This window comes from Centroberyx gerrardi, chromosome 12 (assembly GCF_048128805.1).
Source record: "Centroberyx gerrardi isolate f3 chromosome 12, fCenGer3.hap1.cur.20231027, whole genome shotgun sequence".
NCBI lineage: Eukaryota > Metazoa > Chordata > Actinopteri > Beryciformes > Berycidae > Centroberyx > Centroberyx gerrardi.
In genome coordinates, this window is record NC_136008.1 from 16,525,638 (window position 1) to 16,540,256 (window position 14,619).

Genomic DNA, 14,619 nt, shown 5'->3' on the forward strand with positions numbered 1-14,619 from the left:
TTTTTCCTCAGGCATGTGTGATGGCTCCTTGCCTTGAGGTCCTTAGGCCAATCTAGAAATTGCTGTAAACTATTAAACAAGCTTGCAAAGATAATTGTGGATAAACCGTCAAAACACTTGGAATTAAGCTTAGATTTGGGGAAAACTTCAGATGATAGTGCTGGTGCCACTTATAATGAATGCAAACCAATCTACCTGTATGATAGGTAACAAACATGACACAGCATGTACATTGGCAAGGAAAATCCAGCCAGTCAAACCAAAACAAACTGTAGTCTTACGTTGGTGCAGAGAGCAGCAATGTTTGTTTAAAACAACATACGATCATCATCATGTCGGGCAGTTGTGGGAGGGTGAAGAGCACTCGTACTGGTCAACAACCGTTTACCCCCCACAGATATATTATGGTCACTTAGTGCTATTGGGCTGTTTAACTAACAAAGCTCACTGTATTCTGTTATAGAAGGCCATTTCTCACAGCTGAGGATCCAGTCCTGTACTGGTCTTTCTCTGCTCTGGGTCAAGGATTCTAGCAGACAATCTTACAGGGAGAGAATGAGTCACTGCTGTGGACTGAATTTGTCTCAATCCTGTGTTTTGGTCATGACATTATTTTAGACCTGAAACTTGGTAAGTAGGCTACAGCTGAAGGGCATTCAGTTTCCATTTCAGATTAATTCTGGCACAAGTTTGTATGTGAAAGACCTTTTGTAAGTTTTCTATGCAGGAAAACACTGCATATGTGAATGTCCTTCAAATATTTAAAATATTAGTTTTTCCTCTTTTGTTTTCATCAGCAAATGGAACATTTCTCTATTTCTAACAAATAGGACATCGGCTCCAGCACGGCATATAAATTGAGTTGAGGACACTGGCAACTTGGCAAACTGGGGACATGCATATGGGTGCGAGTGTGTAGGTGTCTGCTGTTGTCCATGCGCTGTGTATAGGTGCTTACACTGGACGTCCAGGGTGATGGAGGTGTGGTTGACACCCTCGTCATTCGTACACTGTACATTGTAAACCCCGGCGTCTTTTCTTGTCACATTCTTGATCTCCAATGAGGAATCCTCTGACCAGTGGTAGCGTGGATCCCTCTCTTTACAAACATACAGACACGCGCACGCACACACACACACACACGCACACAAATGGTAAAATGGTAAATTAAGTATTCATTACACGCTCATCAACCGCATGTCCTCTGGCCACTGGTCTCTAAGTGACATCTAATCCTGCATTATTGATTGGCCTGGCAGGATTCCCACATTAAGCCAACAATAGGCTGTGTGAGGGACACCTTCTGTACCACAGCACTCAAAATTTAATAGGTGGGTTTCCACATTGGGAATAGAGGAAGTTTGTGGTGGGGGGCTACGATGGAGGTAATGGAGTTAATGAAGAGAGAGAAAGCGGCTACAGTAGTGTCCTGACGACACAGACGTGGAGCAGAAGCCAGGTTTGGAATGGTTGTGTTGTATTCAGGGAGACAGCAATCCTCATTTAGACTGCATACATTAGAGCCATAATGAGAATCACATTTGGCAGGCTCCCATGCTGGCTAACCTGCCATGTTTTATTCAGACCCTGAATGGCAGAGCTGAGTGCTTAGTTGCTGGCTCAGCTCAACTAGGACCCGGTTATAGAGCCATCACAGAGCCCAGGATCACCTTTGACCAGCTTCTCCCTGCGGTGCAGCCAAATGCAAGAGACCTCTTCTGGGTTAGCTGAGACCAACAGTGGGACGGTTGCCATGTCATCCTCCACCACCTGGACCTGCTTCGGCTGGTCTGGGCTGAACTCTGGTGGGTCTAATACAGATACAGTACACAGATATGCATGAATTCGGATTTACACTAAAAACACCCGAGGACAGGCGCAGATACAAACTCAGGTGCGCGGAAAGACAAGAAGCAGCAAGAGAGAACACAAAGACACACAAAAAAACATGTTGAGCATGAAAGCAGAGAGAGACACTAATGAGAGTCAAACCAGTAAAAAGTTGACATCCCACCAATAATTCCACATCTAACCAACTTCACACACGAAGGCAACGGGGGAGTGAGGCAATGCGGGAGGGAGAGGGACAGGCATTAAAACAACGAGTGACAGTACTGTTGTCCAACCGCAGCTCCACACAAACACACAGTGACATTCCTTCATGCTCATACACAGCACCAAGCTTTGAAGCAGGGGCTGGCTGCTGCCTGTGAAATGGCATCAAAGACAAACATGGCCATGCAGCAAAGCAAATGCACAATTAGGACACACTGCTGCAGAGCTCAACAGACCCGCAAATCACAACAAAGGTTTCCAGTAAACAACAAACACGCATACGCATACTATACATGGACATTTACGCACAAAAGCACACCAGCAAAGCAGCTTATCCATGCCATTATGGATTATTATTATGTATCATTAAGATATATGCAAAAGAAAGAAAGAAAGAAAGAAAGAGAGAGAGAAAGAAAGAAAGAGAGAAAGAAAGAGAGAAAACACATTTTCAGCCTTTTACTTACACAGCACATTGAGTGTGTAGAAGGTGTTGGCCCCCTCAGCTAGCAGAGGGCTGTAAGCCTGGCAAACAACCCTCTGGTTGTGGTGCTGTGAAGCCAGATTCAGGGACACGGTACTGCGGACCGACACGCCGCCAAACTCTGCCCTCCTGGGTGGCTGGTCCACCCCTTTGAGCCTAGGACACACATCCCATCGAGCACGGTAAAGATCACTCAGTCTCAATTTTGACTTGCAGTTAATTTATTTTTTATGAAAAAGCCTCCATCATGTCTGTGCCAATGGGCCCCTGTGCTGTGGGCCTCTCTACCCACAGGCCAAATCCAGGCCTAACCTGAGCGAGCCCAAGCTCCAGGAGATGTTGGCCTTGGGGTTACTGCTTCCTGACAGGCACTCCAGACTGATGGTCTGGCCCCGACGTAGCTCCTTCTGTTTGGCTATGATCTTCACACTCACTGCTGGAACTGAGGACCAGTGGAGTAAACAAGAAAAGTCTAACTTTGCTGACCACATTTTTTTTTGACTCCCAGACAATATCAGATCAAGAGTATAAAATGTAGTGGCTGAAAATCTATGTGAATGAGTTTATATTAAATCCATTTTTCAGTTCATCCAATATTGTAGTTAAAGATTGGAATAAAGGTCAGGCTATGTTTATGTGTTATATCTCGGCTAGCACTCCAGTATAACTCACACTGAACCATGAGCTTGGTCTGGGCAGAGATGACCTTCTTTGCCTCATTTTTGGCATCACAGCGGTAGGTAGCCGTGTTGTCACTGGGGCTCAGGACCAGGATCAGTTCTCGAGACACACCCTTATCAAAGGACATCTGCCTCAATGCACCTGGCACTGTCTTTCCATCCTAAAACAGAAGTTATACAGAGAACTTTATATGTACTATTTTTTTAATTACTAGTGAAATGGCTGTTACCCTCTAAATGTAAACCCAAATCTAGAAATAGACACAAAACACACACAGAAACACACACACACACACACACACACACACACACACACACACACCCCCCACACACACACACACCTTGAGCCAGGTGAGGGTCCCAGTGGGATTGCCCCCACTAGAGAAGCAGAGGAGGCGGACTGTGGTTCCTGAGCGCAGGGGAAGCTCTTGGGGAGGAACGTCGAGCCATACCTTCAGAGGAGGATCTGAGATAAAGGCGGTGGGATCAAAGACAGTTGGAGTGATATTCCGTAGAATATTTTCAACATTTTTAGTTAACATACCTCTATAGGAGTCCATCAAAGCTCAACCAGCAATACTGGCCTGTCTAGGGACCTGTAGTTTTAAAAATGTGGTCTTAAAAACATTCTTCTAACACAAACATGGCAAAGTAGGCCCAGGGTCATACTTTTGCATCTATTCAAATAAAGAGATGGCAAAAGAAAAATCCCTGAATGCTGGAGGTGACAGTATCTCCCTGGCAGTTGACTGCTCCTGAACTACTATGGAGATGTGGTTGCTAAAATGTAAAAATATTGTACCAAAGTGAAATACCACTTCAAGTGAAAGACAAATTTCCTTTTGGAATTTGGGTGTTTGAGTGGTTATGCCTCCTAAAAATAGAACTGTCTCAAGAAACTAGACTCAAGCTCACTCACAATAGACATTTAGGTTGGTGGTCTGGGTCTTGGAGAAGCGTGTGCCCTTGTTGAAGGCCTCACAGGTGAGCGGCAGCCCGTTCTCCTCCCGGGAGACCTGGTGGGTCATGTTGGACATGGTTGTCATCCCGCCGTTGTCTCCCTGCAGACACAAAGCACACATGACAGTTCAGTCTGGGGACAGCCAGCCTCTGGGCTCTGGCATACTCAGCCTAAGGAGGGAGAAGAAAATCTACAGAAGAAAAACAACCCACACTGTATTGTCTTGGCGAACACAGATGGCAAATTAGCTGCTGTAATAATTGATGTTGTGCATGGTCTATAATAAATAAGCAAATTCATCTGACTGTTCCTCTTTGCACGCTGTTATAAATTGAGCAAAGCAGCATTTTGCACCTGTATTATAGTGGTCATGCCTATGCAGCACATCTGGTTATTAAGGCTATTATTGTGGTGATTACTGTAAAAGCCACAGCCAGGAAGGCTCTAACAAAGAGACTGGACAGGAGTGTCAGTCTTCATTAACCTCACACTGTTTCAGATGCATTAAAGCTCACACACAGCACACTCAGTGCCTTGTGTAAGATCAAATGAAAATGCTGCTGCCAGATGAATAAAGAGCTTGTTTAATAATGCTCATCTTCCGTGTCAGCTTTTATTCACTTTGATCTTATTAACATACACAAAAGAGAAGAAGAGCAGCTGAATACTCATTTTGGAATGGATGCTGATTCATTTGCGAAGCCGCAGCAGGCCTATTCAGAGACTGCTCATGGTCAAGCCATTCTCTTTCATCTATGTATAGGGGTTCACATGAGGTCAAATTTCATATCAAGGATGCTTTTAATTCAGTGGAAAGCATTGTAATAGTTTTTTGTTGTTCGTACCCGGAAGGCAAGCTTGACTGAAGGGCAATGCTTTTGAACTTCATTAAATCCTGCCTTGAGTTCACAAAAGCAAAAGCATGCCCTTTTTCAATATTCAGTTAAAATGCACACATGATCAGCAGCCGTAACCCATTGTGTACATCATCTCTTGACAGACTATTGTTATTGCCTGTCCAATTAAAGATCTATGCTTGGCGCCGAGTGTGTACTGCATAGCTCCACCTCTTCCATGGTGACAACAGTGGTGTTGAGCTCCCTGAAGCCCAGCCACCAGCGAATCTGGACAGGAGGGTTACTGGAGGTGGTGTAGCAGCACAGAGACAACTCCTTCCCCTCGATGGCTCTGAAGGAACCCGACACCATCACCTCTTCTGGCTCAACTGATACATACACACACACACACATACACAAATATGCAAAGACGAGTCAGTAAAAATATCGCCCCGTGAATAGCACATGGAACAGCTACCTATTCTGATCACAGTGGCAGTGCTACTATTTTTGGATGTGAAAAGCAGGGTTGTATCGGGGGTGAGGAGGAAAATCACTTTGAGTGGCAACTTGTCTTCTCTGGAGGTTTTCAATATGGTTTCTAAAGTCTGCTTAGTTTCAACCACAAGGGGAGACAGGGTACAATAGCTGCAGGCAAAGTGATGCAGCTGCGTAAAGCCCTGGGGGGAATACAAAGGCTGGGGACTAAGCTGGGAGATATGGGGGAGGGGGGGGGGGTCATGTGTATAAATCATATGCGTATTGGAGTGTATCCCACATGAGACACAGAAAGGGGGCGCATACGTGCATGCCACACACAAAGAGCGTGGAAATTACGCAGGCGCCGTAAGGCAAAAGAGGCATATTCATATCACACCAGCGAGACTCATTCTGTGCCCTCCAGCTTCTGCCAGCGCCTAAAGCACAGACAGGCAGTCAGCAGCTCATTTTCAACATCCCTGAATGGATGGCTGGGAGGTACGGCACCAGGGCTTGGTGGGGGCTTAGTGAGGAAGGGAGGAGCATTGGAGCAACTTCAGCCACTTTTGCACAGCATGGGCAAGAGATTTTTGCCAGAGCCAATCCCAATTCAAAACATATTTAGATAAGATAAGCGCATTCATGGAATAGCATTTAACAATCTGGCTTACACCGTCTGGCTCTGTAGTGGAAATCAGGCTATTGTTAGACTCAATGCTCCAAAGCTGTTGAATATTAATTTTGTATTTGTTTTATTGTTGCTGAAACAAACATCTTATATCCAGAGAAGAAAAGTATAATCTATTAACCGTTGGCGTTATCGTCGCACAAAGTGTAGCCATTACTGCCTTGGGATTGTGCATTGAAGCAATTCTGCTAAATTAGCTGGCTATGAAAGAGCATGCCGTGATTCTAATGCAGACGGAAATATGGGCTGCAGCCATAATAACCATTAGTTTCATTAATGATATTAGCATTAGAATTTGTGCTGGGACAGCAAAAGTATTGGTATTGGAGTTAAGACCAGAATTATATTCCTCTGCCTCATGTCCATATCCTCAATAATCCATAGCTGTGAGTCATGCCAGGGCTTTGTGTCTGTTTGTATGTGTGTGTGTGTGTGTGTTTGAGCACTGTGCACTATGTTAAGTGTTATTTTCACTCACACAGCACAGTGATTTTGCGGCTGAGAGCCAGAGGCTTGAGGGACACCAGGTTGACGCTCTCACAGCACAGTACTGCCTGGTTGTCCTCCGGGACGACCTGCAGGTACAGCACACTGCTGGACCTCCGCGCCTCAATGTCTTCTTCCCAACTGGTGGACAGAACTTCCCCGTTCTGACACACACACACACACACACACACACACACATGCACATACATACACGCACACACATTTCACATACTGTATACTTCAGGATATGTTTTGATTTATTTCAAAATATACAAAAGTGTATTTGTAGGCTATATATAGATGATGTACTGTATATTCAAAATATATTTGGGAAATTATTTTCTTCCACTGTGCTGTTGACATCTATATCAAGTATATCCAAAATATATCTGGACAATCAAAATATATATTTTCCTGTATGGCACAGTCAGTACAGTACAGTTGCTATGGGTTACACTGCAAGTTCTTGATCTACTATTGCTCATTTTTCCCAGTTTGTTGGTGTGTTATGAGTAGCTCCTGGAGCTGATGATGCAGCAGCTTTACCTTGGTCCAGTGAAGAGTGGCTAGGGGGTTCCCACCCTGAGATACACACACCAACTTGAGCATTCTCCCTGCTTTGACTTCCTCTCTCTCCAGACCCTCAATGACTGGAGGCTGAGGTGGGACTGCCAGGAAGCAAGAGAGGGACACAAAATGGATTTGCAAAGGTGGAGAATGGTGAAAGACTAAGGGGAATGGCATTGATAGGAGGGTGATGGAAAAGTGATGAGAAAAAGGTGAGTGAGGAGAAATGGAGTGATGAAGCGACTCGGGGAAAGAGGGGGACGGAGTGACCACCAATAGGATAGAAAGGATATAAAAAGGAGAGAAGAGTAAAAAATATGCACTAAGATGAGAACACTCTTGGCAATTGAGTAGGGAGCTTCCCTATTTGTTGAGACAGGGCCAATAAATTGGGCACATTCAACATGACTGTGGGATAAGAGGTCTAGATCTGATGAAAGCATTAAGTATTAAGGGAGCAGCAAGCTGGATCCAGCCCATAAAGCAAAATAACAGATGTTTAAACAGTAATAAGGCAACATGGAATATGAATAAATTACAGCCTCCTTGAATAAAATATACGCAGTAAAATAAATTAGGGGACGACGGGCCTTTGTTATTGCTGCAATCAGTTTCAGAGAGCGGGCTGCAGACCCTGGGCCAGCGTGACAAATTGCCACCTTGCTAACAATCTGGCTGGCTGAAAATGGCCACCGCGCTGGCTTTGATGGGCTGGTGTGCTGAGTAAGACTGCTGCGGTGGTCCCACGTTCTGCAACATTAGCACTTAGCGCAGAGCCCCGTTGTTTAATACAGAGCAGAGAGATAGTGAGGACGGGAGGAGTGTTCACAGTTATTGGTGGTGGTTAAAACAGCAGCAGCGGCGTCTAATGTGGAGGAGTATAGATAGAGACAACATTAAGGTGTCTAGTCAGCCTGTGGATAATACGGGGGTGGCAGCAGAGCTGGAGGGAGAGGGACTGTGTTCACTGCTGAAGGTGTCAGCAGCCCTGCTCCACTTTAATCAACAACATGATTTAGGCCCGGGAGAAGCAGGTGGGCGGACTCTCAGGCCTAAACAATCAATTACTTTAACTGATCAACAGAGTCTGGAGAAGAAAAAAAAAAATGCAAGAACTGGTAAACAGTAGCTGGGGTGTCAGACAGTTTGTGCATTCAACAACACTAGCTCATATTGTTGCATTGCCACACAAGAGAAAAACAGCAAGGCCAAATGTGGGGAGAGAGAGAGAGAGAGAGAGAGAGAGAGAGAGAGGGAGAGAGAGAGACAGCATGTATGTAAACTTACCTACAGTCACATAATCTTGTTATATAACTTCAAAGGGTTTGTGATACCAACATGAAAGATAAAGCAATAGAACCCCCCCCCCATCCCCTCCGCTCCCGCCTCAGTGGATTCTAAATTTAATTTGAGCTGATGATCGTAAAAGTTGCTAAGTTTGTTTTGTATGATCCATTATTATTAACTGTGGTTGCTGTAACTTCCCATATTAGTCATTATGATTACATTGTAAAATAATCCGCTACTTGCTCTTGAAGCCTCATTGATATAATCATTCTCACTTAGTCTAATGTTTGGTTTATGTGTTTTGTTTAACATTGGGGAAATAAGACTTGAGGTATCTAGGAGTGTAAATAATAGTAATCTTACTAAATAAAGTAGTAAATCTAAACTAAACTTATTCAAATCTTATGCCAGGTTTAGTGTATGATTTTCCGCCGCTTGCCACCGCAGTAGGCAGTGTTATGTGTTTAAAGTGACAGCAGCCTCGGCCTGCTGCTGTTGTCGTATCAATCTCTGTCCTCCAGGGGCAGCCTTGTGACCCGGGGGCAGCCACACTCACTGCTTTTCCACAGCAGGTGTGAGTTTGCCTCAGGTTGAATGTTTCTCCTTGGACTGCTAACACAGACTGAGCACACAAGCCTGGATACCCTTGGGCCTCCCCGAGGTTGGGTCGGTGTGTGTTTGTGTGTGTGGTGGGAGGTGGGGGTGAGGGTGGGATGGGGTTGGGTTTTGACTGCCAGGTTCCAGACAGGTCGAGACACTCACAGTACACCCTCATGGTCATTGTGGTCTCCAGAGGCTGGGCGAAGGCGGGGCTCCTGGCATGACATGCCAGCTGCCTCCCGTTGTCAGAGCTCAGAGCCGTGACCCTGTGGAGGGAAAAGGGGAGAAGAGGAAGGGAAGAAAATAAAGGAAGGTTCATATCGGGCAATACAAAGTGCCAAAGCTAAAAACATCACATCGCGGTCCTGTCTGGCCACTTGCAAGAGCCGCGTGGCAGTAATTTCACAAATGCCCTTTGTGGTGTAAGGTCCACTAACGAGTCCCTGACATACAACCACCAGCAATAACCTGGAATTATTGTCAGCCCACTTCACTTTTTCTGTGTTATGTCCTCAATGTCAAATTACAGTACAATGTCCACCGTAACAATCACACATGGCCCACTGGCGTGTAAGCTCAGTGTGAATAGGAAGAAGGTGCATCAATATTGCTTAAGACCTTGGCTGTTCTGCAATAGAGCCGAACAGCGTTGCAGCACCTCAGGACCAATGTTATCTCCGGATATGACAAGAGGTTATTATCTTTGAAATAGAGGAGACAGGCAGGATTAAACTAATCTATGGCCCTGTTTAATGTATAGGCACCTGGCGAACCAGCAAGGATTGGATCTATCTTGCTGCTGAAATGTAATTTTGTGTATTTGACAAAAGCTAATTCACTCACACGGCGCCAAGTAACAGCTCAGTGTGTGCAGACATTCATTATACTCACTAAGACAGAAAGAGAAAATAAGAGGGGGGTGAAAACAAGAGATACAAGAAACGAAGACAGACTTGGAGAGATTGAGCAGGTCGGTGAGGAGAATGGGTCTGGCAGGCGGGCGGACACATACGTTACTTCAGCATGCGTGTTCAGGAGCTTATCCTTTGAGCCAGACATGGTGAAAGACTCTGCACCTGTCAGCTCGACTCCGTCTGAAAGACACAGTGGGGGGAGGACACACAGAAAAGGAGGTATATTGTCTGTAAATGTGTGCATGTGCCTGTGTGTGTAAGAGTGAGTGAGAGTGATATATATATGATACACATGGTGATATATATATATATATATAGAGAGAGAGAGAGAGAAAGAGAGAGAGAGGGAGAGAGAGAGAGAGAGATAGATAGATATATATGGCATTGCCGAAGTGACATCAGAAGTGATTGCTGAAGTAACATCAGTGTCATTCTCCTGTGCAGTGGTAAATATTGGAGTATTATATGTTTGTCTGTATATTTATATATACTACTCATTTCAATTTCATTCTGTCTCTCTCTCTCTCTCTCTCTCTCTCTCTCTCTCTCCCTAGGGAAGGTACAGTATACTAAGAGTGAACTGGGAGCAAAAGGCAAAAACAGAAAATAGTGGCTATTATTGTAAACTACTGGAAACGTGTGATATATCCACTGTACATGTGGCATTGTAAACACAGTGGAATTGGAATTTCAAATGTTCAGGCTATTTCCTCCCACACAAAGTCTGCTCCTTTCAACTCTCTGCTATTGTGAAGAATGTGGAATAAGAAATCCTCACTGAACTCACATTTTATCCTCTGCACTGTTTTATGTTTAGATATTCCTGGTGTGATCTACAGAGATGCCACAATGCAGAATATATGGGAAAGGTTGTTGCCCTTTGTTGTAACCTGTCAGTCCTTCGAATCAACTACTGTTGACTATTTTTAAACTCTCAATCCATGTTTTATTCCCATGGTGGCCAGACCATGACCAGCTCTGTCACACTTCTGTAATGTAATAACGTTACCGCAGTTGAAAGGCTGACTCACCTTTATAAAGTGTGACTTCAGCCTCGGGTTTCGCATCAGGGGCGATGCAGGTGACTGTGTACGTCTTCCCTGCCACCCAAGGTGCTGCCATGTCCACCTCAAAGTATGGCTTGGAAGGGGGTACTGAATGAGTGACACAAGTTCAAGAGTAACATTCATCACAGCAGTAATATTCATCACAACAGTTTTGGGAAGTTGGTGCTATCACAGATGGATATTAGATGGGTTTATTCAAGGATATGTTAATAAGCTCTCATAACATTTGGGAGTGACTGGGATGTCATGCTGTCAGCTTTTGAGTGATTTACTACAGTGAGGTTTGATGTTCCGTTGAGTTGGAATACAAATTGTGGACAGGGGGAGAATACAGAGATGAAATGGTGATGAAACCAAGCCAATGCTAATCTATCATAGCAAACACCAAACACTTCTCTTCTCAGATCACCCCAAGCTAAATATGTGCTTTCTGGACTGATCAAAGCAGTCTTCACTTCTCCACTGTTGTACTCCACAATCCTTTTATCTGACCATAAATAGGAATTCCAGAAAAAAATAGCTTTTAACACAAGGGACAGGAAATTGTTTGGCAGTGAATTGAGAAATCTGTCACCAACTAATCATCAAAGAGATTTCAGCAGATCTGTGAGCCACTCTTTACCAAGACTATCAGTCCAATCATGCACACACTACAGAAACTTGAGAGTAGAGCAAAAGGAACATATTCAATATTGTGCCAGCTTTCAGTGAGTGGGTGAGCCTGCAGAATTAGAAACTAAGGTTACTGTTAAGGTTGTTTTTTTTTTCAGCAGAGATCAACTGCAAAGGCTGCCTGAGTTCAGAGACAGAAGAGGGAGTTAGAAAGTAAAGGAAGGAAAAGTGTATGTGTGAGAGAGATGAAAGACTTTGACAGAGAAGTAGAGAGATGGGGCAAGAATGAAAAGTGAGAGTAAGACAGGTTGCAGAGGAGAGTCGAGAGGAACGAGAGAGAGGAGTGGAGGGGTAAAGAGAGGCAAGCTTGCAGCTATCTTTGTTTATCACCTCATCATCAAGCAGAAGACATCGAGCGCTGAATGCTGACATTAATCCACTGCTTATGTGTGGATAAACACAACCGGACCAGCAACTCAACCAACCAGCCATCCAGCCAGCCTCTCTCCACTCTCCTCTGGCCAACTCCCCACCACTAGGAGGAGCTGTTGCTGTGTGCAGAGTGGCCTATTGGCTCTAGTCTGCTATTGAGACAGATGAGATGTGGCTGCAGCTTCAAACTGATTTAAAAGAAGCAATTGAATCTGTGTGGACCGTGATGGGTTACCCAGAGCACTGCAGAGGCGCGCGCTGCAATAATGAGATGCATTTGTTTGTTTTTTTCCCCCCCTCTTCCCTGAGACGATGACTGGGCCATGCATCTATTGACAGCCCCTGCACTCTCAATCTACTCAGGCCCCCACGATTCACATAGGCGCATCACTTGTTGTGCTTGAGGAGCGTCTGGCGGCCTAACAAATCCTAAAATAAGAATAATGACATGTTCGCAAACGAGGCGGGCAGGTATCTAATTTTTTCCTCGCTCGCTCATGCTCGCCTGCTCTTCTTATCTCTCATTCACTCCATCATCTCTCTGTAGCAGCCCTAGCCCACCCCCTCTCCCCATGCTATCTTTCTTGACCACTGCAGTTAAACTGCGGAAGTGCGGGGGAAGGTGTGTTCCAGCTTGGACTGGGAATTACAGCCCTGCATCCATCACTTCCACTCAGGCAAGCCATGTGACCCAATCAGCCCAGTCAGGGTGAACGCAGACACACACACACACACACACACACACACACACATATAGGCTATATATATATATATATATACAGACACAATAGCACACGAGGACATTAACAAAACACACATTCTATTCAATTTACTAGACATGCACACAAGGCAATGAGCAGAGAGTGCACACATCCTTCTCTTAATTAACTCTTTCTCCCCCTTCTTTGTCTGCTTGCCTGTTTGTCTGCTTATCTATTTTTTTTCTCTCTCTCTCCTTTCTTGCTCCCTCTCTCTTATTAAGTCACATATATGAACACAAAAATAGACAGGCACGCAAAGGCTTGCTCCTGCCGTTCAGACGAGGAACAGTGAGCCGCAAAATTCGATTCATTAGACAAATACAGACGGATGGATGGATAAGGCAGATAAGAAGCAGATTAGCAGACACACATCAATATGCATAAGCAGCTCTTTGCACCTATCTGTCTCTCTCTCACTCACATACAGATGCACACACTGTCTCTCTCTCTCTTGCACACAAACACCCAAAGATAAACTTGAGTCTACATGCAGATTCGCACGCACAAACACACTGACACAGATGAGCGAATGTGCAGACAAGCTACCTTCATCTCAGTTAAATCTAAAAACAGACTACAGTGTATGCAGGGTCTAACATGTGATACCAAGCGGATTCTCTAGAAAATATTGGAGAAGACCCAGCAGGTAAAACAGTCTCTAAGAAGCTGATTATGGTGAATTGATGGAGAGAAAAATTATAGAGACCAGTACATCAGACTTCTCAGCACCAGACAGACACTAGACAGCCTAAATAGATCAGTTTTATCCCTGGAACACATGGATGATCGCAGATGAGCTCAAACCAGACATGCATGCACATTTACATGCACAAGCATGTGTTCACACGCTCATACAGTATGTACATAAAGACATGGACATCTCTCTCTCTCTCTCTCTCTCTCTCTCTCTGTGACTCTCACACTGCAGGTCTCAGGTGCATGTTCTCTGGGAATAAACGCGTCTGAAACAGTCCTCCTCTTTTTCAGCTCTCCGTCTGGTCTGTTTCTCCTCTGTTCTGAGGAAGAAGTGGAGCAGGTGTCTGGGACAGAAATAACCCCCACAACCCCCTCAACCCCACACCTCCAAACCCCCCCATCTCACCCCTTGTCTTTTGTTTTGGGTCCATTACATAACAGTTAAAATCTTAGTTAACAGTATCCCTCTTCCCCAGCAACCATAACACAGCAAGTAACACACACACACACACACACACACACACACACACACAAACACACAGGACACAAACACACAGGAGCAAGGAGAAACAAGACAATTTAAGACATTTCAATTGTTCCTCTACAGTGTCTCCCTGCATTGCTAATTGTATAGACCATACCACTTTAACACAGACATGGCGCTGTAATATTCACACTACTTTGTGTACACCATGCCATCGTTTGATGGGTTATATCTTGGGCAACTGTAAAAAAAAGTTTTCATGAACAAAGATGAATAAAGTCACCATGTTCTATGTTGCTTGTACTTCCGTTTATAAGTTGTTCCATTATTCATAACAGGGAATAATAAAATGAAGGCTCATTATATACTCTTCAAGTGCTAAACTCATTAGCTACCGCAAAAACCTCACCATAGCACTGGCTCCTAAAATGTCCTTTAACCTCCAACCAACACTGATAATAAGCTTACATGCACACACGCACACACACACACACACACACACACACACACACGCACACACATATCTCCA

The 14,619-nt window shown here is 44.6% G+C and overlaps 1 protein-coding gene across 1 annotated transcript in view; it reads right to left on the reverse strand.

Annotated features, from left to right (window-relative positions):
- nphs1 (NPHS1 adhesion molecule, nephrin) overlaps positions 1 to 14,619 on the reverse strand; it is a 40,353-nt gene that overhangs the window by 10,093 nt on the left and 15,641 nt on the right. The window contains exons 4-16 of the mRNA XM_071895359.2: positions 11,070 to 11,192; positions 10,137 to 10,218; positions 9,287 to 9,390; positions 7,217 to 7,338; positions 6,663 to 6,834; positions 5,248 to 5,405; positions 4,139 to 4,280; positions 3,561 to 3,685; positions 3,212 to 3,380; positions 2,852 to 2,981; positions 2,523 to 2,695; positions 1,671 to 1,811; positions 959 to 1,099 (exon numbers count right to left, since the gene is read on the reverse strand). Of these exons, the coding sequence (XP_071751460.2) occupies positions 959 to 1,099; positions 1,671 to 1,811; positions 2,523 to 2,695; positions 2,852 to 2,981; positions 3,212 to 3,380; positions 3,561 to 3,685; positions 4,139 to 4,280; positions 5,248 to 5,405; positions 6,663 to 6,834; positions 7,217 to 7,338; positions 9,287 to 9,390; positions 10,137 to 10,218; positions 11,070 to 11,192 (1,782 nt within the window). The remainder of the gene's footprint in view (positions 1 to 958; positions 1,100 to 1,670; positions 1,812 to 2,522; positions 2,696 to 2,851; positions 2,982 to 3,211; positions 3,381 to 3,560; positions 3,686 to 4,138; positions 4,281 to 5,247; positions 5,406 to 6,662; positions 6,835 to 7,216; positions 7,339 to 9,286; positions 9,391 to 10,136; positions 10,219 to 11,069; positions 11,193 to 14,619) is intronic.